Consider the following 24,112-nt stretch of genomic DNA (forward strand, 5'->3'; position numbering starts at 1 on the left):
CCCCCCCCCCCCCCCCCCACACACACACACTCACTTTTTTTCTCCCCCCAAATTGGATGTTGTAGATGATATTTTCTAGAAGTCTTTACCAAATTTCTTTTGAGTATTAGCATGTAAATGTGATTGGCGGAATCTAATTATTTTGATTAATCTTGTCGGGGCATCATACATATGACTATAGAATTGTTGCTGTTTCTCATTCATTTATATGATCGTAGTTTTTAATTTTCATTCCAAACATACTAATATAAATTTAAATCGTAGCTTGGGAAGCGTGGCTCAAACCTGACAGAGGAAGAACTTGAAACACATACTATATCTGCTTGGAAAGAGGGTAAAGCATATTTGAATGGTCAAGTGGATGGGCAAGGAAGATTCTTGTCAAGACAGTTCATTCACGTGAGTGTAATATGCGGCAAATTTGAATCTTTGCATAAAATCAGCTTTGGAACGAATTTGTTGCTACTGTGGTTTAATTTATTCCAGAATTTTGATTGGTAGTAATATCCAAAGAGAAACCAATTGATGTTTTCTTATGTCTTCATGTGAATGTAGCTTTTACATTTAACTCAAATTGGAATTGAGTATGACCGAACTTAGATTGCCAATTAACAAATTCTTGAAATAGATAACTCATTTTCTTAGGTGAAGTGTGATATCACGACATAAGGGTCTAACTTATGTCGAGATCATAGAACTATTGAACTCTCTTCTGGAGAGATCATAGAACTATTGAACTCAGTTACAAAGTATTGTAGGAAGTTCCTAATTTTTTTGTTTCAGAGGGTTGAAAAGCTTTAGCATTGTGTTTAAATGGCTCCTGACTTTGAATCATAACACTCTCCTGCGTTGAAATATTAATTTAAACTGAAATTGTTATCTCTGATGTCATGATCCATATACACCACCAGTTAATATCTGATGTCACATTATCTTATTGAAGGTGAATTTGCCCTGTTTACACTTATGTAATCTCTCTTTCAGTTGTTTTCTGAATTTTTTTGATTTAAAACATTTATGGGACCTTTACTAGTTAAAGACTGCTTTATTGACAAGGGTCTTTGCACTAACCTGTCAGAAAGTTGTGTTAACTCTGTTATTTTTGCTCATGTAGGCTGAACCATTCGATAATTTGAAGGATGTTGCTTTAAAGATATTGCAAAACCAGGTGGCTACAGTTCCCATAATCCATTCATCTGCAGAAGATGGTTCATTTCCACAGTTGTTGCATCTTGCTTCACTTTCTGGAATTCTAAAATGTAAGTGTTTTCCAAATTTCTTACATTAAAAATGGAGCTTCCACTGATACTAAGTAATGGGTGTTAGTTTCCAGGTATCTGCAGGTACTTTAGGCATTGTTCCAGCCTGTTGCCTGTGCTTCAACTACCAATTTTTGCAATTCCAGTAGGCACATGGGTCCCAAAAATTGGAGAATCGAATAGAAGGCCATTAGCTATGTTGAGACCTAGTGCTTCTCTTAGCTCAGCGTTAAACTTACTGATTCAAGGTTCACACTCAAACCTTATACTGTAGGATGGTTTTACTTTGGTGATTCAGATAGGTGGCCTTTCCTTATAAGAAGAGGGATTGCTCTCTTGGATAACTAAAGGGTCTTAGAAAAGGTTCTTTCAGAACTGGTCTTCTTTTTGGCCATCCAGCAGTCCGATCTAGTGCTATAAAATGATAAAGTCCCTATCATAAAGTGGGAAAAGTCGTGTAATTGTTTTGGATTTTAAAACTTCAATGACAAATGGGGAGATTGTAATTTGACATTGTCCTGCTTGTTTGATCAAGTTCTTGTTAACTATCTTTATGTCTGGTACATTGGCATATTTCACATACTCATGGACCACATATTTTTTTTGGATAGTGGTGTGCTTATATTTCCCTGATTGATCTGGTGTGTGGAGAAGGCCATATATAGTCTAATAGCTGGCCTTATGTGGACAGGCTAACTTCACGAATTTATGATGCATCCATACTTCCACTCTGTTTTTTGGGGACGTGATGTTGCATTTGAAGTTATGATGTATGTTTTATGATTATTTTATTGATTTCATTTGACATTGCATTCTGCAACTTGCAGCTCAAGTTAGTTCAATACCCATAGTTGACGACAACGATTCATTGCTGGATGTATATTGTCGAAGGTTATTTGTTGCCACATCTTTGTTTAGTCATCTTAAAATTTTTAATCAGGTTTATTTGAATGAAAATATATATTATAATATCATTACTATTTTTTTTACAGCGATATAACAGCTCTTGCAAAGGATAGAGCTTACACACACATCAATCTTGATGAAATGACCATTCATCAGGTAACTTGTTCCCACATTCCCTAGTATCTCATTTTAATACAAATCAGTAATATCTAGAGATGTGAGTTGGCTCTCTTCCTCGTCTGTTTGTTATTTGTGGGGTTGTACACGGCATAGAGGAGGGTTTTAATATATTTTAAAACTCCATTGGCTGTATTCTGGGGGGTTTCCTCTTCCTTCTGTTGTTTGTACCAATAACTTGATTTTCTACCATCATTTCTTTTTCAAATAAACAAACGGAGAAATTTCAATGGTTGTAGATGGAATGTAAATTAATGAAACCGATGCAATTTCAATGGTTGTAGATGGCATCGATGATAATGGGAAATCTTGGGGTGAAATTTCAATGATAGGAAAGGCTTGATTACAAGCTAATCATTGTTAAAAAGCCCATCTCATGCCATTGCAATTTTTTCCTAGCCCACTCATCATCTGTTATTTATGCAGTCCATCGATGAATGCACGCCATATGTGCACTCAATATTGAAAATTTTCCATCGTTTTTGTATCTGGTTCCTCCCAGGCATTGCAACTTGGACAAGATTCTTTTTCCCTTTATGAGCCACGGAGTCAACGATGTCAGATGTGTTTGCATTCCGACTCGTTGCATAAAGTGATGGATCGCTTGGCTAACCCAGGTTAGACAATCATCATGTCTTCATGATGAGATTAATTAATTACAGAGATCATTATCTTTTGTGTATGGGTAATTGAACTTTGAAGCAATCCCTCTTCCTAAATGAACTTTCAGGTGTTCGACGGCTTGTAATTGTGGAAGCTGGCAGCAAACGGGTAGAAGGGATAATTTCACTAAGCGACATATTCAAGTTCTTGCTTGGTTAAGTTAGTTCGTAAAAAAGGATCCAGAGGGGTTTGTGCAAAAGAAGATGCATAGAGGAAGGTTGTACACTATCATCTGCATAGGTTGCTAGTGATGGGGAAGGAGACTTTGAGTTCTTCATTTGGTTGGATTTATCCTCTCACTTCCATCGCCTGGCTTTTGAAGGATTTTAGGGCGGAGTGGAGAAAAAGAGAGGGCCACAGTAAAAAGATTAAAAAAAAAAAAAAAAGTAAAAAAAGTACAATTGGGAGGGATTTGAATAGCTTTCGAATTTCTCAAACTCCCCCTTTTCCATTTATCATTATTTATCAGTTTATTATGCTCTCTCCCATTCCTGCTACTAATGTAGATTATTGGGAGATGATGATGATGATGGGGATTGTTACCAAGCTCTGTTCTTTCATGCGTGAAAAAAGGGAGCATTGTGCAGAGAGGGGAATTGGGAAGAAGGAGGGGAGGGGGCGGGAATTCTGTGCTTTTTATTAACACGTCGTTGACTTTTGTATTTAATTTTTTTTTCCCTTTTCCTTTTGGATTGAAAATCTTATTGTAATCTTGAAATTAAAGAGAGCTAAGGCAATTGACTCGTAGCAGCACCCCCATTAAACAAGTGAATGGCCAACTCATTTTATTTCTTCTCTTTTCCTTCCTTTTGTTTGCGGATCAAATCAATAGTGAGGCATAAGGCCTTATTTAAAGCCCTCCAGATATTGCAAATGCTCGTAGCATTCTCTTTAAGTTGCTCCCTTTTTTACCTATAAAAAAACTTGCGGTATTTTCACTTGAATGGTAGAAGTCATCGAAGAAGTCATACAGAGTTTATAATAGGTAGGCCTCTTGTATTTTTTACACCTTCCCAATTTTCCCGCAATCCATAATAAGGTGTAATTTTTCTGAGTTCAACATGTGAGTAGAAAGGATTCTGAGTCTCTAATCAATTGATGAAAATATATGATGTAACTGAGCATGGTCGATATGCATGCATTTTTCATAAGAAATAAAATAATACCCACAAACATTTGTAGAACACAATAATACGTGAAATCCAACATCGGTTGGAGAAGGGAACGAAACATTTTTTATAAGGGTGTAGAATTCTCGATGCGTTTTAAAACCGTGAGGTCGACAACGATATGTAATGGCCCAAAGCGGATAATATCTACTAGTGGGGGTCTTGGGCGGTTAAAAATTATATCAGAGCTAGACACTGAATGATGAGCCCAAAAGGAGTGGGTTATAAGATCCCACATCTATGGGAGAGGGGAATGAAACATCATTCCTTACAAGGGTGTAGAAATCTCTTCCTAATAGATACGTTTTAAAATCATGAGACTAACAACGATACGTAATAGGTAAAAGCAGACAATATCTACCTACGAGGGTGGTTTTATTGTTTGCCATCAAACAATATTTGGGGGTGAGAGTGCCAGAGTTCCTAATTGACAGAATTAGATACATTCAATAATTGCTTCAATTCAAACCATTTTCAAACAGAGATCCTTTCCCATCAGAGTCTCACCCTCTCACAAGGAAATTGACAGACAATTTTGATGGATGGGGCCTTCAAAAGTTGCATCATTGTTTCCACCAAAATTCAACAGCAGAATACTACCAGCAATTACACTACCAGAACAACATCTACGTTTTATAGCTCTTCAACTCCCTTGAAGGTTACTTGGATTTTGTGTCGTCAATTTCTCTTAATCCAACAAGAACCTATTGCTTTGATGGACTTTTTTGAAATGAATCTTGGCTTTCTCAAATGTACAATAACCTTGCAAAATTGCAACAATGTGAGATCCTACGTTGGTTGGGGTAGGGAACAAAATATTCCTTATAAAATATGGAAACTTCTCCCTAATAAATGAATCTAATGGCGATATGCAACGAGCAAAAGCAAACAATATCTGCTAGTGATGGGCTTGGGCTGTTACACATTCCGGTCTTTCTAAATACCCCTAAGTTTTACTGTGAGGTCTGGGAATTCTATAGCTATTGGGTAACCAATAATTGACATTTCTGCCAATCCTTCAGCAAATCAACAGACTCTTATAAATCACGGCAGAGCTTAATGTTAATCTAATGTTTATGAGCAATCAAGAATCAGTCTTTTGCAGCAAAAACTTGTAATGAAACAGAGTAAATAATCAGTCAAGATATTCAGGCATTGCATTTCATGCAGTTTAAGTTAGCAAAATTAGTGCAATAAAAGAAAGCTGAACTTGGAACTCACAGTATAAAGTGAATGCCTCAAATTTCATAATCGATTAATCCCACCATCCACATTTATACGATACAGCTTCGATAGCTGAGGAGCCTCTTTCAGATGAGGACGAACAAACTTCTGCAAGAACTGAGTTTCAGTGTACATATATGGTTTTACCAACATGGTTTTTTTCGTAGTCAAACCTTTCTGAAACAGAAACAGAAGAACTGAAGCTCTTGGAATTGTTCTCTTTTTTAAGCTAAATGAAAGCAGCACAGGACTCCTGACAATCGCTGCAGTTTCCCAGCCTAATTTCTTGACAAAGAAATCCATTGCCAACATAATTTTTTCCTCTGATAATGTCATACACCATGGATGGCTCCTAAATGCAGCAAGAATCTCTTCTTCAGATAAACCCCACCTCTTGTAAATACCAAGCTTCCGTACCCATGTCGATTTGCTCATTCCTCGTATAGCATGAACAGCTTGAATAAAGCTAGATTTCGATGGATCAAACCCCATTTTCTTCACATCTTCCAAAATCTCCCTAAACCTGTCTAGAGCCATAGTGAACATTCTCGGCTGGTAAAAAAGAAAATACATAACATGCGCCTCAGGCACGCCGGCGTCGAGCAACATTCTAACAGATCCGCTCAAATGTTTTTGGCGAATATCCGCAATGATACTCGGAAAGCGTTTGATTGATGCGATAGTTCGCTCATTAGATCCAAGATAACCTTTCAAAAGATCAAAAGCAGGAACCAGATGTTCATCAACGCTTCTCATCAAGATTTTCGGAGCCTTGGAAATAATCTTCGTGACTTCGGAACTCGAAGCACCTCTGGTGTAAAGAAACTCAAGCCTAGGCAAAAGAGCTCCATTCGGATTTGATAGAAGAATCCGAGGGTATTTCCCGATAATGAACGAGATATGAGCAATAGAAAAGCCGTGATTCTTGAAGAAAGAGATCACCAAATCTGGTTTTTCAGGAGAAATGAAGCTAACGAGCTTTGAAGCAGATGAAGCAGATTCAGGAGACAACGAGCATGAGTTTATGAGATACGAAACCGTAAAAGAATGTGAATCGGAAGAGACAGTGCTGTAGTTGAAGTGGAGTGATTGAACACAGCGGAGCTTTGGATATGGCGAAATCGTGGTAAGATGCCGAACCTGAAGTAGGGTTTTGCAGAGAAAATTAGACATTGAAGCCGAATTTTGAAGAACAATGAGATGATCTCGCCCGGCCTCGCTCAAGGAAAAGAGTGAATTGGACTAGGGTTTATCCAAATTTCAAATTAGCTTCATCTTTCATGAAATGCTGATTTTTGCGAAATTTCTTATACCCCATTTTTATTTTGTTATAATTTACGTATATAAATTCAATACATGATCTTAAGCGCAATTAACATTTTAAAAGGAGATGATTTGATATCATATCTCGAAATTGTGGAACTTAAAAAAAGAAAAAGAGAAAAAAAAAGAAAAAGAAAAAGAAAAACTCTCTTTTAACTCGTTCTCCTCTACACCTAAACTTCCTCCATTTCAAATTACACAATACCTACTTATTAATGCTCTAAATGTTCGAATAAATACATCAGCCACAAAACGGCAATGGAAGTAATAATAGAAAGTAATCAAGCATCAAGTCCATTACACTTGGAGCTGTCCACAGGTGAGGCAAGGACGGGGAAGGCTCAATCAGCAATGAGTCAATTACATACACTATTTAACGAGACGATTTGGGTGCAAAAGAAATAAAACGTACGAATACTAAAAACCCAATACTATCTTCAGAGCCTTATGTGGTGGCGTGCAGGCCACATAATCTCTGTTTCCAAGTGTCTTTCTTCCAGGTCAGGCTAGAAAAACGACCCCGATCGAGCAACGACCCCAATCCATTCGTTGTTGGGGAGACCATCCCACAACCAAACCAGAGAGAAGATCATTATAAAATGTATCCTAAAACAGTCTTCTCCCAAATGATTTGCAGGTCGAATGGAAATCATTGAGAAATCAATGTAAGCGACGTGTGGGAAAAGATGCACCAAACTAACACACCCGAACTGCAGATCGTGTTTATAATCTTCGGCAGCAGAAGATATCTTAGTTCTTTCATCTAGGATAACGTAAGAATAAGAAATTGCACCCATGCCACGATTCTTGTCCCTTGCTATAACATTTACTTCATATGAATGTCAATTCATTTCAAGTATAACCAGCTACCCACAGGAGAGAGAGTCATGAGTATAACATACCTCTTCAAACAGAATCTTCGCTACAACTAATCCATGGTTCTATATTCAACCACAGAATCATACTCTTCCATGCGTAATGAACTTCCTGCAAAACATCTGAGAGGGAAACTTTCTAAATAAAAATGGCAGTAGAAAAATGATTGAGCATAAAAGATGCAGTTTTGCATTGTGATAAAGAAACAAACACTACTCACGGGAGCTTTATGATAGAGCGAACCAGTCGGAATTATGTTAGGAAGACCATTGGGAAAAAGTAATAAATGTTATTCGGATACCAAGGGCATAATAGTCATTAGCTAGAAGTTTCTTTGGTTGTAAAGGAACTCGTGATATTTTAATTTCTTAGGTAGGTGGCCATCATAAGTTTTGTTAGTAGGAGGGGATGAAGGCGAGCAATAATTTAGTTGTTTGTGCTCGAGTACACCCAAGAGGGAGGGGTCCAAGATTCTCAAAATACTCGACATTCTTCTGTATTTTCTTATTTGGCAAGTCATCAATATAATTCGGAATTTCATTTCTCTGAATTCTATCAAAATCCATTCCTGCATTTTCTACAAATGGGACAAGGGAACCAAAAAATATTGAGTAATATGGAAAATTTACTTGAAATCATCTGGGTTTCAGCTGGCAGAGACAATGGTCATGCAATTCCTGGGCGGAAATTCTCGGGTATTAATATCCAAGGATAGTCTTGGGCGTTGCTTGAAAGGAGATGGGATTAGTTATATTATTGCATTCGAGCTAGAGGCATTTGGAACAAATGGGATAAGAGCACCAAAAAAGATTGAGAGTAATATGGAAAATTTACTTCAAATCAACTGGTCTTGCAATGGTCTTGCAATTCCTGGTCGCCAGTTCTCTAGCGGTGAACAACACTCTCAATAAATCCTACTTCTGTGAGTGGGCTACCAGAACTCAATACTCAAGAAATCTTACATTCATTTCAAAATTTCGATGCATCAGGGAAAAAACACGAGAACTTGAAATATTGAACAGTGAGTAAAGTACCTTAATTCATGCCAAAACAAATCAGTTTTTTCATAGAGGAACGGCCGCAAAGGCGAAAGGAAGTCATTTTCAGCATTAAGCTGTGAGGAAGGAGCTTCAAGTCTTGCCACAAATAGTGAGGTAACCAGATGAACAATTATAGTTGGATCTGGGTCCCCAAGGATGGCCTCCAACTCTCTTTGTATCCATGGTTTAATCCTTTCTAGTATTGCTTCTTTGACTCCATGACTTCCTGTTAAGTTCTGCACGACACGCAGTCACGCACACAGAATAAGAACTAAACTGACAGAATTGCACTTGTACCCAATGACGAATTTGCACCTTCGTCGTACGCAACCGAAGAGAGAAAATTATTAATTATTTACATAATCGACAAGTTGAGTATAACTCAAGTGGTTAAGATTTTATATCTCAACTGAAAGGCTAGAGTTTCGAATTCTCACTGACACGAAAAACTAAAGAGAAAGTTCGGCAATGTATTTGGTTGAAAAAAAGTGCCCCAATTCAATTTCGAAGCAAGGGATTAGCTCCATGAGCCGTATGAGAGGTAATAAACTTCAAGTTAAAAGAGGAAAGAATCAGTTTATCAACTCCTACCAGCAACCAGACTTCATATAAAATCATCAGATAACTCGTAGTTAAGGATTAAAATGCATACCATTACTAAACATGATCTGACCGAAGATGGGACAGCTTGTATACGTCGGTCGTATATGCTGTGTCAGATCATAACCCAACGGAATATTAGCAACAACATTCAAGCTCTAACTCTAAACATGGACAACAAGGTGAAAGCTGTAGCTGTAGCATCCAACCAGGTAAATAAACCTAGAAGTTACCTTGCTCGCCATTGAAGTTTTCGCCAGGCAATAACATCAGTAGGTACAGATTCCGGCCCTCGCCGGCCAAATGAACGCCGCCATGTCAGTGGTCTCTCCGACCGTCTATCTCTGCTCAATTCATTCCTTGTGCTCTGAAGAATCCTAGATAAAAGTGAGGGGAACAAATATAATTCCAAGTTTAATGATCAAATCAGTCCTCGATTAAAACTAACTACAGCACTCAGTTCTCCGTATTAGCTTATATGTTCAATTCAAGCAGAAGTGATCAATTTTAAAACAAAATTAGCTGCCATACAGACATATCAGAGTTACAGAAACACACATACACACACACCTGCGAGCGTCGGTCCGGGATGATCCGATTCCAATCTTGAGATTGTCGGCACAATTCAAGTTTGGCAATCTTTCTTTCCGGAAGCTTCGCGATGAGAGATTGATTTTGCAGAACCATGAATCGAATTGAGCGTTACAGAGAGGGCAGGTTCGCTTCAAATTGCTCCATTTGCGAATACACCCTACGCAATAGGCGTGGATACACGTTGTAAGCACGGCGGCGGTACGATCCTCCAATTCTCGGAGACAAATTGGGCAGGTTTGTCCGCAGATTGCCGGCGAAATTACCTTCACTACGAAGTTTTCGCCGTTAAGCTTTCGCGCCGGTTCACCGGTCGAATGCTTCATGATTTTCCCCTCCAGCATACTGTGCCAGGTGGGAGAGACAGACTATCAAGGCTCAAAGCTATCACGAATTATTGGGCCGTATTTGGGCCTCCATTCAAATGTATTTTTAGCCCAGCCCAAACCCTCTAACTGAACCGATTAGGGCCTATGGGCCCAAAACGTATAGTGGTCACCATCGTGATTTATAGACCCAAAGTGGTCACCATCGTTGGACAAGTTTTTTTGGGCCTCATAGGGGTTGAGCCCAAAGCGGTGACTATTGATGCTTGTTGGGCCTACTCCTTGGGCCATTTCCTAACTTAATATCCGCTCTGTTCATAAGGCCCAAGTTTAGAGGCCCAAATCAGTCACCAACGTTGGATCAGATTTTTGGGCCTCCTTGTCTACAATTTTGGGCCTCATTGCAAACTTTGGGCATCTTTTCTCAGGCCCATGGTTTATAGGCCTAAAGCTGTCACAATCGTTAGACCAGATTTTTGAGTCTTCTCGGGGTTAAGCTCAAAGCGGTGACTATAAATGCTTATTGGGCCTACTCCTTAGGCCTCTTTTCTAACTTAATAGTTAATATCGGCTCTGTTCACAAGGCCCAATGTTTATAGGCCCAAAGCAGACAACTGTTGGATCAGATTTTTAGGCCTTCTTGTAGACGTAATTTGGGTCTCTTTCCTAACTTTGGGCCTAGAACTCTAGGGCCTTAGAAAAAGGCCCAAATTACGTCGACAAGAAGGCCCAAAAATCTGGTCCAACGGTAGTGACTGCTTTGGGCCTACTCCTTGGGCCTCTTTTCTAAATATCGGCTCTGTTCAGAAGGCCCAAGGTTTATAGGCCCAAATCAGTCACGACAGTTGGACCAGATTTTTGGGCCTTCTTGTCGACGTAATTTGGGCCATTAACTAAGGCCCTAGAGATCTAGGCCCAAATCCGTCACAATTGTTTGACCAGTTTTTGGGCCTTCTCGGGGTTGAGCCCAAAGTTGAGGCATAAATGCTTATTGGGCCTTCTTATTGGGCCTTCTAACTTAATTTCGGCTCTGTTCAGAAGGCCCATTGTTTATCGGCCCAAAGCAGTTACGACCGTTGGACCAGTTTTTTGGGCTTTCTTGACGACGTAATTTGAGCCTCTTTTCTAACTTTGGGCCTATTTTCTAAGGCCCGAGATTTACAGGGCCAAATCGGTCACATTTGTTGGACCAGTTTTTTGGGCCTTCTCGAGGTTGAGCCCAAAGCGGTGCTTATAACTGCTTGTTGGGCCTTCTCCTTGCGCCTCTTTCCGAACTTAATATCGGCTATGTTCAGAAGGCCCATTTTTTTAGGCCCAAAGCAGTCACGACCGTTGGATTAAAATTTTGGGCCTTCTTGTAGACGTAAGTTGGGCCTCTTTTCTAAGACCCGTGATTTATAGGCTCAAAGCGGTCAGATTTGTTGGACTAGTGTTTTTGGCCTTCTCGGGGTTGAGGCCGAACCGGTGGCTATAAGTGCGAGTTGGGCCTTCTTCTTGGGCCTCTTTCCTAACTTAATTTCGGCTTTGTTAAGAAGGCCCATGATTTATAGGCCCAATGCAGTCACGACCGGATCAGATTTTTTTGCCTTCTTGTCGACGTAATTTGGGCCTCTTTCCTAACTTAATTTCGGCTTTGTTAAGAAGGCCCATGATTTATAGGCCCAATGCAGTCACGACCGGATCAGATTTTTTTGCCTTCTTGTCGACGTAATTTGGGCCTCTTTTCTAAGGCCCGAGATTTATAGTCCCAAAGCGGTCACCTTTGTTCGACCAGTTTTTTGGGCTTTCTCGAGATTGAGCCCAAACCTGAGGCAATAAGTTCTTGTTGGGCCTTCTCCTTGGGCCTGTTTTCTAAATTTCGGCTCTGTTCAGAAGGCCCATGGTTTATAGGCCCAAATCAGTCATGAACGTTGAACCAGATTTTTGTGCCTTCTTGTAGACGTAATTTCGGCTCAGTCTAGCTAAGCCCATCCTCTGCAGTAATCGTGTTTGAGCCCAAATCGGTGACTATAGCTGTTTGTTGGGCCTAGTATTAGGGCTTTTTTGATAGCTTCGAGCGATTCTAGATACGGCCTACGTCTTTAGCGACCGGTAGATTACGGGCTCAAAGATGTTAGTATCTGTCTATTGGGCCTACTTTCAAAATAGTGTCGGCCCATTTCAGATATACACCCCATCTCAAGCTCAGTTTATGGGCCCACAGCGGTTAATTTTAACTGTTTATTGGGCCTTGGAAAGCACAATCTAGAATCGCCCGTTATGGGCCAAAATCAATTAGATTTCTTATTGGGCTAGGTTATTGGGCCCAGGTATGGGCTTATTTCGAAATTGGACCTAAGTGGTTATGGTCCATATTTTTAGCCCTTATCAAATATATGATAATTGGGCCAAGTCTGTGGGCCTTTTTTAAATTATAATTTCGGGTCAGTCCAGATACCATCTTCCTCTGCCGCGAGGGATAGAGCGGGTTCTGTTGAGGTTACAGTGACGGCAAATTTGGTTCAAATTTGGCTGTTCTTTCCAACTAAGAACTGCTGAGGAAAAAAATGGAGGTTCCGAAGGATCAAATCTCCACTCTTCTCGACCAAGGACTCTATAGTTCAGCTCAAATGCTGGTAAACTTTCGATTTCTATCGCTCTCTTTTCAGTTCAATTCATTCAGGTCAACACACAATCAAGCAAACTCACCTTCTCCAAATTCGGGATTGGAAATCGGACTCTATCTGTTCGGTGATTTTTGTTTTCTTGTTTAGGGTTGCTTTCTTGTTTCATCGCCAGCTGCTAATGCAGAATCCAGTCCTCACCTTAAGTCTGAGAGTTTGGTTTGTAGTTCTGAATTCATTGACTTTCAGTTGTACTATTTTCAGATTACTTATTTCATCTCTAATTGCATCGTTTATTGTTTCTTTGAAGAAAATTTTCCTCTCTAATCCATCTTGTTGTTGGACCCCTTTTTTACTCTCGTTCTTCATTGATAGGTGCTTCTGGGGGATGCATTATTTCGAGAAAGGGAGTATCGAAGGGCAATTGTAAGTCTCTGAGTTATTATATTGCTCCAGGATTAGTTTTATTTTGAATTATGTTTAATAATTTTGAGGGTGTTTTTTGTTTTTGTTATATTACTTGGCAGCATACTTACAAGCAAGCCTTGCAATACTATAAGATTATTCCTAAACAAAATTCAACTACTACTAGAAGTTCTTTGCAGTCAAACAGGTCCTCTTCTCCCAATTCTTTTAACGTATCGGCCATTAATGAAAATGAGGTAGACTGAAATTGTTTCTCAATATGGCTCAATTCCATTTTTCCATTTATTATGTATGTCCTGTCTGTGTCCCCTTCGTCAGCTTATTTGTTGCAAATTGTTCTTAGATTAGTTGTCTTTTAGGTGAATTCTTTTCCCATCATGATTTAATGCCTTTGATATTTGCTTGTTCGACAGGTGAAGTTCAAAATTGCGTTGTGTTATTGTGCATTAAGTGACAACAAAGCTGCCCTTGTAGAGGTCTCTCTCTTTCTCTTTTCATGCGTGCACGTGCAGAACATTCTACTTGATGTTAAACTTCTGTCAGTTTTGCCTTGCAGATGGAGGGGATTCCAAGTAAAGCAAGAAAGTTGCAAATGATTCTTTTGATGGGAAAGCTTTACAGATACGCGAGACATAACCGTGCTGCTATTGCATATTACAAGGAGTGCTTAAGGTCAGTCAATGAAAATCTTAAATGGATTGTACATTGGAACGCATAGTTATGTAACCAAATCTATTAGTTTAGAGAGTTTTCTTTTCCAAGTGAAATCTTCTAGTATATGAAAGAGTGAAAAAGTGCTTTGTGGTTGTGGAATAAGTAGTCTTCATATTTTAATATATGTTTTTAATTTATTTAGAGCTTTTAGAGTGAGATCCTGTGAGATCCCATATCGATTGGAGAGGGGTTCGAGTGTCAGTGAGGATGCTGAGTCCCGAAGGGGGGTGGATTGTGAGATCCCATCGGTTGGAGAGGGGAATTAAGCATTCTTTATAAGGGTGTGGAAACCTCTCCCTAGTAGACTTAATAATTTCACTGGCTGTTGTTTCCCCAGCTTACTGATTGCGTGCTTTTTTACCAAAACTATGATACTTTCTCCCATTACAAAGATTAGCGTTCATGCTGTTCTAATTATTGTTTTTTTGACAGACATTGCCCTTATGTGTTTGAAGCTATTATAGCTTTAGCAGAACTTGGTGTTGCTGCCAAAGATATCATTTCTTTGTTCCCTCAGGTTTGCTTGCAAATATATTGATGAAAAGCATTAACTGAATGTAGAAACACGTCATTTTTAGTTTTTAGTTACATCTTTTCGCGGTCCTAAGTTTCTGAATGCCATATGATAGTCCTGTAAATCTATTTGCATGCTCATTTCTACGTTTGGGTTTCAGAATCTGCAGACCTTGATGCTTAAGATAGGTTTTACGAGGTGTCAAAACATGGCAGTCCCCTTTTCTAGTTTTGAGTCGCTCATTTCTAGTTCTATTACTATATTCATTGTTGAGCGTGTGTGGACCCTGCTTCTTTGGTAAAGTTTTACTTGTAATGTTGATGTCCTCCAATTTTGATTTCAGACTCCAATTAGAAGTGGCAAAACTCCTTTTGATCACTTTGATTCAAATCGCTGGCTGCTAGTAAGTGTTTGAAGAGATAAGCTACTATCTTCTACTTTTCATCCATTACCATTGCCTTTAATTGGGAAATGAAACCCCTTGTGTGCTTAATCAGAAAGCTTCTGATACAGGCAAGCTTTTAAGCTTTGCGGGTGTGAGTTTGGAAGAAAACTTCCACTCAACAAGGAGAAGATTGGAATGTCTAATTATTACTACCCCTTGTTAGCGAGACGGACCAAACATAAAACCTTATTATATGCTTGTGTTTTTACCAGTCGTCTTGAGCAAATGTAATGGATAAGTACAGCCTTGTATTTGATCACTTGCAATGCCCGAATCAGAAATTGGATGTTCAAATAGTAGTCTACTACCCCTTGTTAGCGAGACGGACCAAACATAAAACCTTATTATATGCTTGTGTTTTTACCAGTCGTTTTGAGCAAATGTAATGGATAAGTACAGCCTTGTATTTGATCACGTGCAATGTCCGAATCAGAAATTGGATGTTCAAATAGTAGTCTACCAAATAATTTTTCTTGCTCTTATATTGCAAGTACAAACAAATTGTGCAATCTGCAATATTGATTATGAGCAAGTTCTTAATCAGATTACAGTGATTTCATGTATTTATTTTCCCTTTATTTTTTAAAAACTCATTTTGTTTCTTAAATTAAGAAAACTGCTAATTTTTCTAAATTTTCTGCAGCGCTATGTTGAGGCCCAGTGTTGCATTGCTTCCAATGATTACAAAGGTAAAATACTATCTTCCCGTTCAGACTATCAAATCTATACATAATTTATGTCACTTTATCCTGTAAGCACTTGAAATTATCCATCCTCTTATGCAAACGATATACAATGTGGATCATTTGAGAAGTTCGGACATCAACTAACTTTCTCATTTCTCGAAAGATTTATTTATTATTTCCTTTTTAAACTTATGCAGGTGGTTTGGAGCTGTTTCTGGACTTGTTGCAACGTTTTCCCAATAATATTCACCTGCTACTTGAAATTGCAAAGGCGGGTTCTTGTGATAACAAACCTAAGTTTATTTATTTTGAAGGCAGTATTTAAAATGAAAATTTTGCGACCTTCCCACCTGATTGATAAGTTGACAATTATGTGTCCAGGTTGAAGCTGTCATAGGAAAAAACGATGAGGCCATCATGAATTTTGAAAAGGTAATGTGAAATTTCAGTATTATTATGATAACGATCAACTGCTTTGTTGCCCAATGACTATTTAATTTAATGCCATTACAGGCACGATCAATTGATCCATATCTTCTAACATATATGGATGAATATGCAATGATTCTCAAGAAAAAGTCTGATTATTCAATGCTAAACAAGTTAGTCCATGACTTGTTAAATATTGATCCTACAAGACCAGAAGTTTTTGTGGCTCTGTCTGTATTGTGGGAAACGAAAGATGAGAGGGGAGCTTTGACTTATGCTGAAAAGGTTTGTTATCTAAATAGAGCTCTGAGATTTGTTAATTTTCTAATATTTACTAACATTTGTACTGCTAATAATCAGAGCATCCGAACGGATGAAAGGCATGTAGCGGGTTTCATCATGAAGGTAACGAAATAAACGTATGCAAAGAACCCAAATAGAATGCTTACCAGAATTGCAACAATCTCAATTTTCTAGTTTCTACTCTCAGGGAAACCTTTTATTAGCTATGAAGCAGCCGGAAGTAGCTGTTAGTGCTTTCAGGAATGCTCAAGAATTGAGACCTGATATCCGTTCATATCAAGGTGCAACTCTAAGGGGAAAGAATCATACAGTATATACAACCCTTCCATTCATTTTATTATTGGTATTTTGCGTTTATCAACGCAATGTAACTGTCTAAAAATGGATTTCGTTGTCTAAGACACTCGAACTTTCTTACGGTTAGGAATTCACTTTTGGCTGCAGGCTTGGTCCATTCCTATCTGGCTCTGTCGAAAATGAAAGAGGCATTATATGCTGCCCGGGAGGCAATGAAAGCGATGCCTCAATCTGCAAAGGCTCTGAAACTAGTTGGAGATGTACATGCTAGTAACTCAGGTGGTAGAGAGAAGGTATATGTTTTAAAGATTTGTTCTGTAGTAATTCAGACTTGGAGAATGCCATTAGCAAGTGGATTTCATATGTGGATATGGCATGGAATTTTTTTTATAGGCCAAGAAGTTTTATGAGTCAGCCCTTAGGCTCGAACCCGGTTACCTCGGAGCGGCATTAGCTTTGGCAGAGCTCCATGTTATTGAAGGCCGAAATGGGGATGCTGTGTCCTTACTGGAGAGATACCTTAAGGACTGGGCTGATGATTCTCTTCACGTAAAACTAGCTCAAGTATTTGCCGCCACAAATATGTTGCAAGAGGCTTTATCTCACTATCAAGCTGCATTAAGGTGAAACCTTACGTACAATGCATTCTATTGTTTTCCTCCTGTTCTACTGGTAATCTCATGTCTTAAGAGTGAACCGAAGCTACTTAGCTTATACACTTACAGATATGACTTATATATATCATCGCTTCACTCTCTCACCCCAAGTTGGACCGTGGCACCAACTAACACTATTCCATCACGCTCCTGTAAGGCATCTCCCTTAAGTTTTGCTCGAATCGAGAAAGTAATAACAGAAATCACAGTAACATGAAGAACTTTAACAGAGAGCTGGTAAGTGCCAGCCTCTCCTCCCCAATTACAGTTCTTTTTCAAACGAAAGCCTGCCAACCCAAAAGAGAATACTCCCTTCTAATAGCTAGTCCTCACTCCGACGCCAACGTACTACGATGTTCCCACTCATTAATAATCTGGTGGTTATTTCCCTTACTACACCTCTTAGCGTATGTATTCACAATTGGGGATCTCACGGTTCCCTCTCCCTCGCACCCTCTCCCTTGCACGCTTATGTTGATACACCATGACCATTGGAGTCTCATCGACCCCACACAGGCATTAGTAAGCATCAGTTTCCCCATGAACGAGCCATGATGGCTCATGATTTTATGGATCTCGAACAGAATGCTGTGAGGATGTTATGTTTCTTACTGGAACAGTCTAGCTTTTACAAGTTCAACATAACCCTAATTTGTGGAGTTCTTTTCTAATTTTATTCATTTTACTGCTTTCTTGCTTTTGGACTGGTATTCACTGACCGTTACCTTCCTTCATATGTCATATATATATTTGGTTTATTGATCATATACAGGATGAATCCCCAGAATGAAGCTGCCAAAAAAGGTCTAGAGCGCTTAGAGAAACAAATGAAGGTTGCTTTCACCTTAAATTTTTTCATGATCTGAAACCTCTAAATGCTTCAAATTTTTCTTCAAAGCAATAAGTTGATGAACATTGCCTCATTCAAGCACGGTCTTGTCTTAGAAAAGTCCCTCACCATGTTTTTTTCTTTAGTGGGAAGTGGGCATTAGAACAGGAACAGCTCATTGAAATGCATTTCCTTTGAAACATTTTAATATTGCAGGGAGTAGATCCAGATGCACCTGACGATGATGAAGACAATGAGGTCGATGATGCCGACGGAGACCAAGAAGAAACTGAACTTTTATGAGTAACAATTCAATCCACAATGTTTACTTTTACAAGAAACGATTTCGACTACGGCCCTCCAATTCTTCTTTGAAGAGTAAATAGTAACTCATACGTGTCTCAAGTTGTTATGCTCAAATTGTATCCTGAAGTCACAGCCATTTGGGTAAATCTCTTCCACTTGCTGATAGAGAGTTACATTGTCAAGTTCGGACAAAAGATGTCGATATCGTCGAAGCATTCCAATTGAGTGGCTGCAAAAGGGTCATTTTTGTACCGAGATGATTCCATGACTTCACGGTATGTATTTATCTTACCTAATGAAGTGACAAATGAAGAGAGGTACTCTTTTCTTGTAACTCATGTACACAATAATTGTTTGTATTCCTGTAGAAACCTGTGTATACATTTGTGTAACTTATGATGTCATTTTTGTGTCAAGACAGAAGCCTTTATGGTCACGGAACTTCATTTTCAGTTGCTTTATTAATGGATTTCAGTCCTACTTGATCATATCACTTGTTAAAGCCATCGTTAAGGAACCAGGTGCTCTCCTCTATCTCTTTCTCTCATATATTATTGCATTGAAGTCACCAAAAAAGGACTTAGTTCTTGTACTTTTTGAAGTTTATTACTAGATAAACCAAAACATTACATTACAATGAAGTCACCAAAAAAGGACTTACATAAAGACTTTTTGAAGTAAACTCTCTGTGCCATTTTGGGCGGATGCCTATGGTAAAGCTTGGCTATGTTAAGGTTACATATAGATATATAAGTTAAAAGGGAGTTGAACAAGAACTCTAAACCCACAAAGCACCAGCCCTTCTAAGCATGGGGATCAAGTTCCGCTTAAGATGAAGGCTCATCACTTCATTCGCGCCACCGACCAGTTGATCGCCGATGAACACTGCAGGCACGGCAGGATTGCAACCAATCCGAATGAGAGCTTGCTCAATTTCTTTCCCTCCCGGGAGCTCATCGAGCTCGTACACTGTCGGGTTAACTCCAAAGTCACACAAGAGTGACTTGATAGTGTGGCTCATACAGCAACTGTTCTTGCTGAACACCACGACAGGTCTGTCTGACACCAGCTTGTTCACAGTCTCCATTGCTAACTCAAAAACAATCTTGAAAATGGGATTACAAACCAATTCCGAACAAGAAATGGCTTAAAGGGTAAGCACAGAAGAAGAAGAAGTTACTGAGATTGAAGTGAGAAATGAAGTGGCCAAAAGGGGTATTTATAAGGGAAGTGTGAGGAGGGAGAATCAGAGAAAATGGTGTGAAAATATGAGAATTTTCATTTTGTTTGAGGGACCTGGAGTCTTCCAAGCCACACTTTTGAAGGGAAGGCTTTATAGTTGATTCGTCATGCAACCATGTTGTGATTGAAAATGCTCACAGCTTCGAATCTTTGCATAAATGTAAAGAATAAACTAAGAGAGACGTGTCCTTTGTACGGTTTTCATTAAGTACTTCTGAATTCCTTTTTACAATCAGATCAAATTTCCTTTTTCTCCCATCTTTTTCACCATCCAACTCAATTTATTCTCTCTTTTATTGATATTTATTTATCAGCATTTTCTTCCCTTATCAAATATAACTTCAACACTCAACCGAGGATAGCTTAGCTCCCTCCAAACCAATTTCAAACTCAAAAGAAAAACTTTGGCGGGTAACAGCTCAAGCTCACGGCTAGTAAATATTGTTCCTTTTATGTTTTTCCTTCAAGCGCTTCCCCTCAAAGTTTTAAAACACGTCTACTAGGGAGAGAGATCCACAATCCACCCCCTTAGGGGCTAGTGGTTTCGTTGTCACACTACCTAATGTCTGGCTTAGATATCATTTGTAATAGCCTAAGCTCATATTTACTAGCTTAGAAGTCCTGGAAGGAAAATACCAAAGAGGATCATATTTACTAGCTGTGAGCTTGAATTGTTATAAAATTACTGCTTCAAAAATGGTTAAAACAAAAAAAAAAAAACTTTATACATGTATGAGTATAAACTTTACTTATTTAATTGTGTATTTTTACGGAAAAAGAAAGATTTGGGTGGGCCAAAAAAAAACTTATTTTATTTTTTAAAAATGTGTTTGATTATGGTCGGTTTATCCATTTATATCTATGTCATCAAAATTTGGTTCCTTTTAATATATTATTTGGAATGAAATCAAGCTTTATTAGATTTGGGAATTCCGTTCCTAGGTTTTCATTTTGATTTCCCAAATTAGACACCCACATCCATAAAGAACAAAGAATCCAATTAACTATTAACAAAACCATTATTATTATTATTATTATTATTATTATTATTATTATTTTCTTTATAAGTCAATTCTACAATATATAGAAATTTTATTTTTTATTTTTTAAAATTCTATTTTCTTTTATAAAGAAAGATTTTGCTGCTATCCCTATCTTGGGGCATCTATTGAGCTGGAGAAAGTTTTTGGATTTATCCATTTAAAAAATATCCCTTTTTTTTCTTTTTTATTTATTTAATTTTTTGGATTCGCATCCAAATGAAGAACAATGTCCTTTTTTTTCTTCCTTTTTCATTTGCCCCCAAAGAATTCTCTAGACCCTTCAATTCTTAGCCCTTATGATTAACACCATCAAATTATCAAATTTCAAGTCAATAATTTATGCTATTCTTCTACCACATTTACATATAATAATCTAATTTAATTCTCCAAATTCGTTTTCAGCTAAAAACTCTGAACTAGTGGAGTGTCAGAGACGAGCTAAATTTGTATTACTGACTTTAGTGTTGTAACAGCCCAAGTCCACCGGTAAATATTGTTTTCTTTGGGTTTTTTCTTTCGGGATTCTCCTTAAAGTTTTAAAACGTGTCTGTTAGGGAGTGATTTCCACACTCTTATAAAAAATACTTTGTTTCTCTCTCCAACCGCTGTGAAATCTCACAATCCACCCACTTGCTTCAGGGCTCAACATTCTCACTGACACTCGTTTCTATCTTCAATCGATGTAGGATCTCACAATCCACACTCCTTCAAGTCCCAGCGTCTTTGCTGGCACACACCTCGATGCCCACCCTCCTTCAGGGCTCAGTGTTCTCACTAGCACACTGCTCGAAACCTGGCTCTGATAAAATTTGTAACAGCCCAAACCCACAACTAGCAGATATTGTCCTCCTTGGGCTTTCCCTTCTAGTGTTCCCCTCAATGTTTTAAAATGCGTATGCTAGGAAGAGGTCTCCACCCTTATAAAGAATGTTTTGTTTCTCTCTCTAATCGATGTGAGATCTCACAAATGCATTATTGATAGCTCTCTTCTTTAAACCTTATGTCATAGAAGCTAACATCAAGTTACTGACATTTTATCTACATGTCTAAAACCCAAAAAGAAGGGATTCGCTTTGTTCGGGAAGAATTCGATAAGACTCCGACCGTGACTTCCGTTTTTGAGTAAACTTAAAGAAAAAGTTTTAGCTCTTTCAACCCTTTCAATAGGGTAGCTATCTGCATGAGTCCCAAAGTGACGTTTATAATCTTTAACAATATTTTTTTATACTTACGTATGTCTTTTTAAGTCGTTGGAGTAACATCTAATAAATAAATATCAGTATAAGTGGAACAAAATCAACCTAATTTCCAACATTTTGTGGTCAATAAAGTTGACTTTTTGTTTGTTTGGTTTTTTGGTTAAAGAAAGGGCAATGAAAAGACAAACGAGCTCAGCCTTAACTGTCTTATTTCCCTTTCAAATCTCTGCATGTCCATTGCAGCCAAAAATATATATATATATATATAAAAACCGTACATTAAAAAAAATAAAAAAATTGCAGCTTGGTCCCCAACATTATGCCAATTTATCTTTTATTTTTTGTCTTTTTTTTTTAAATTATTTATTTGAAATTTTAATATGCTTGTATTTCTATACTTTTTAATAATTTAATTTCCCAAGTAACAAAAAATATATGAATAAATAATGTCATAAAGAATAAAAAAAAAAAATTCAAACATGTCCTCGAACTTATTCTAATCTAGCTTTATTTAACCCAAATATTTATGTTAATTATTTCAAATGTTAATGATATTAAAATATTGTTAAAAATAGCCCAAATATTAATTAAATACATGTGCTATAATAATTTTTATTTAATTATAACATAAGTTTAATAAAATATATGGATTTCACCAAAAAAAAAAAAAAAAAAAAACATAATCTTTTTGTTGAAAAGAAAAAGAAAAAGAAAAATATATTATTCCTTAAGGATAGGTTGCTGATATCAATATATTATAAATAAATTTAAATAAATAAATAAAAATTAAAAATGGCATCGATTTGAAAGGCTTCTAAGCTTCCTTCACTTTCTCTTTTCTTTTCTTTGGAATCTTTAGTGATCCTGAAACTGTTCCAATTACGTACGTATAAGTTTATACTTTTATACTTTTTTTTATATATATATATTTTGGGAATATTTTGAAATTATTTAATTTTTGAAAAAATAATTAAAAAGTGGCTCGAGACATAGTTGAAGAGCCATTTTCTTATGTGGGTTATTTTGGAATTTCATGCTTCAAAACGCCTCATCCTTAAAAAGTAACCTATTTTTCATGCATCAGTTGTTACGTGTTCTCGAGATAGCGATGGTTCGAGAACTTCGAGTGCTTCTTATTACAATGAGAGATGGAGATTTGAACAAGTTTAGGGTTTAGAGTTACACGAATTTATGTTTATAAACCATTCAGTTTTTTTATTACAAACAAAATATGGGAGTACATGAGTTGGGTCGGGAAATTTTTTAGACCAACTTGAAATTTCGAGTTGGTTGGGTTGGTGAGATGAATAACTTAAATAGAGTTCACTACCCAAACCCTCTATTCTCTTGTTCGATTAGGTTAAGTTATCGAATTATTCATTTTTTTATTTAAAATATCTTAATTAATCATCGATACATATCATATTAATAACTAAAATCTCATAAAATTCAAATATCAAGCATTTGCGTGTCACAATACAACACTAATATTTGTTACACATGTTAAATATATTATTAATCTTCATAATAATCTTAAAATTTGGGTTAGATTCGATTGTTAATCATATTTATTTATTTATTAATTAGTTTGTTTATATTTATATTTCTTTAAAAAAAAATTAAGTAAAAGAAATAAAAATATTAAATTTTTTACCATGCTCTAAATTTTCTTAAACATGCTTGAATTAGTTATGTCGTGATCACCTCCTTAATTAGTCAAAGTTAGATTCCTCTCAACAATCTTCAATAATTCTTTCTTGAACTTCGGAGAATACTAGCATCAGCTCGAACAAGAAGAATATCATCACGAACCCTCGATTCTCGTCAGTTCATTTTGATCCTCTCCTCCTTTCAAAATGTTCTCAAACGTAAACTAACAGTTTCTATTGATTCACGGTTCGACCAGATGTTTGTAGAGAAGATGTTCTCTTCGTCTTTGACTTTATTAGATAAGCAAGGCAGCCCAAAGAGTAAATCGGGGAATTGGTTACGTCATTATTATAAGATTGATGAACAAAAAAGTGAAGAGGACGAGGATGATGATGACGATGGTGAGACGTCTAACAGCCGACAACATGATTATTTTGTAAACAAATCATAACATACATCGTACTAAGTTAATTTCTCCTAAAAAGTGGATAAATATTGTCGGTGCCAGTCTACCTTTACGATGAAATACAAAATTTATGAGTGTTTTTATTAATGAGATGAACCCGAGAATGATGCTTAAGTTCATTGAAGTCACCAAAAAAAAAAAAAAAAAAAA

At 37.4% G+C, this 24,112-nt stretch overlaps 5 protein-coding genes across 12 annotated transcripts in view; 2 read left to right on the plus strand and 3 right to left on the minus strand.

The window, feature by feature from the left end:
* The window catches only part of LOC111494372 (sucrose nonfermenting 4-like protein), a 6,723-nt gene extending 2,951 nt beyond the window's left edge, over positions 1-3,772 (plus strand). For all 3 annotated transcript variants that reach the window (XM_023144301.1, XM_023144302.1, XM_023144303.1), the window contains 7 exons: positions 265-399; positions 1,115-1,259; positions 1,334-1,507; positions 2,087-2,150; positions 2,252-2,321; positions 2,845-2,959; positions 3,073-3,772. In XM_023144301.1, coding sequence (XP_023000069.1) covers positions 265-399; positions 1,115-1,259; positions 1,334-1,507; positions 2,087-2,150; positions 2,252-2,321; positions 2,845-2,959; positions 3,073-3,164 — 795 coding nt within the window. In that variant the 3' untranslated portion in view covers positions 3,165-3,772. The remainder of the gene's footprint in view (positions 1-264; positions 400-1,114; positions 1,260-1,333; positions 1,508-2,086; positions 2,151-2,251; positions 2,322-2,844; positions 2,960-3,072) is intronic.
* An 829-nt stretch (positions 3,773-4,601) lies between these two features.
* LOC111494528 (transcription termination factor MTERF6, chloroplastic/mitochondrial-like) lies at positions 4,602-6,662 on the minus strand. The gene is made up of 2 exons (XM_023144477.1): positions 5,396-6,662; positions 4,602-4,936 (listed from the first exon to the last, which is right to left on the minus strand). Exon 1 carries the CDS (start codon positions 6,569-6,571, stop codon positions 5,420-5,422), a length of 1,152 nt encoding a protein of 383 aa, XP_023000245.1. The 5' UTR covers positions 6,572-6,662; the 3' UTR covers positions 4,602-4,936; positions 5,396-5,419.
* A 284-nt stretch (positions 6,663-6,946) lies between these two features.
* On the minus strand, positions 6,947-10,195 carry LOC111494293 (E3 ubiquitin-protein ligase Topors). 2 transcript variants are annotated; one of them, XM_023144199.1, is made up of 7 exons: positions 9,808-10,195; positions 9,471-9,614; positions 9,290-9,347; positions 8,795-8,873; positions 8,632-8,692; positions 7,624-7,719; positions 6,947-7,538 (listed from the first exon to the last, which is right to left on the minus strand). In XM_023144199.1, exons 1-6 carry the CDS (start codon positions 10,170-10,172, stop codon positions 7,650-7,652), a joined length of 777 nt encoding a protein of 258 aa, XP_022999967.1. In that variant the 5' UTR covers positions 10,173-10,195; the 3' UTR covers positions 6,947-7,538; positions 7,624-7,649. The 2 variants fall into 2 exon arrangements, with proteins under 2 accessions (XP_022999967.1, XP_022999966.1); XM_023144198.1 differs by having other exon boundaries at positions 8,632-8,873.
* A 2,443-nt stretch (positions 10,196-12,638) lies between these two features.
* LOC111494292 (anaphase-promoting complex subunit 7-like) lies at positions 12,639-18,876 on the plus strand. 5 transcript variants are annotated; one of them, XR_002720171.1, is made up of 19 exons: positions 12,639-12,769; positions 12,908-12,976; positions 13,133-13,183; positions 13,285-13,419; positions 13,597-13,659; positions 13,740-13,855; positions 14,330-14,414; positions 14,755-14,814; positions 15,500-15,545; positions 15,740-15,813; positions 15,924-15,974; positions 16,056-16,256; positions 16,332-16,376; positions 16,462-16,555; positions 16,719-16,864; positions 16,965-17,194; positions 18,000-18,060; positions 18,273-18,637; positions 18,784-18,876. XR_002720171.1 is itself a non-coding variant. In XM_023144197.1 (18 exons), the coding sequence occupies exons 1-18, from the start codon at positions 12,701-12,703 to the stop codon at positions 18,357-18,359; spliced, it is 1,683 nt and encodes a 560-aa protein (XP_022999965.1). In that variant the 5' UTR covers positions 12,639-12,700; the 3' UTR covers positions 18,360-18,850. The 5 variants fall into 5 exon arrangements, 1 of the variants encoding a protein (XP_022999965.1); XR_002720169.1 differs by having other exon boundaries at positions 18,273-18,679; positions 18,780-18,871; XR_002720170.1 differs by having other exon boundaries at positions 18,273-18,679; positions 18,784-18,870.
* Positions 18,877-18,968: 92 nt separating this feature from the next.
* LOC111494295 (monothiol glutaredoxin-S2-like) lies at positions 18,969-19,608 on the minus strand. Its single transcript, XM_023144200.1, has one exon. The coding sequence runs from the start codon at positions 19,447-19,449 to the stop codon at positions 19,141-19,143; it is 309 nt and encodes a 102-aa protein (XP_022999968.1). The 5' UTR covers positions 19,450-19,608; the 3' UTR covers positions 18,969-19,140.
* Positions 19,609-24,112: the final 4,504 nt, after the last annotated feature.

Source organism: Cucurbita maxima, unplaced genomic scaffold (assembly GCF_002738345.1).
Source record: "Cucurbita maxima cultivar Rimu unplaced genomic scaffold, Cmax_1.0 Cma_Scf00020, whole genome shotgun sequence".
NCBI classification, from domain to species: Eukaryota; Viridiplantae; Streptophyta; class Magnoliopsida; order Cucurbitales; family Cucurbitaceae; genus Cucurbita; species Cucurbita maxima.

Coding starts and splice junctions, on each gene's coding strand:
- LOC111494295 (XM_023144200.1), bottom strand. CDS start 19,449: ATGGAGACTGTGAACAAGCTGGTGTCAGACAGACCTGTCGTGGTGTTC.
- LOC111494293 (XM_023144198.1), bottom strand. CDS start 10,172: ATGCTGGAGGGGAAAATCATGAAGCATTCGACCGGTGAACCGGCGCGA. Junction 9,348..9,470: donor AAACTTCAATGGCGAGCAAG/GTAACTTCTAGG, acceptor GATCTGACACAG/CATATACGACCGACGTATAC. Junction 7,720..8,631: donor TTGTTTTGGCATGAATTAAG/GTACTTTACTCA, acceptor TTTCCCTCTCAG/ATGTTTTGCAGGAAGTTCAT.
- LOC111494292 (XM_023144197.1), top strand. CDS start 12,701: ATGGAGGTTCCGAAGGATCAAATCTCCACTCTTCTCGACCAAGGACTC. Junction 15,546..15,739: donor TGCTTCCAATGATTACAAAG/GTAAAATACTAT, acceptor AAACTTATGCAG/GTGGTTTGGAGCTGTTTCTG. Junction 16,377..16,461: donor TAGCGGGTTTCATCATGAAG/GTAACGAAATAA, acceptor TTCTACTCTCAG/GGAAACCTTTTATTAGCTAT.
- LOC111494528 (XM_023144477.1), bottom strand. CDS start 6,571: ATGTCTAATTTTCTCTGCAAAACCCTACTTCAGGTTCGGCATCTTACC.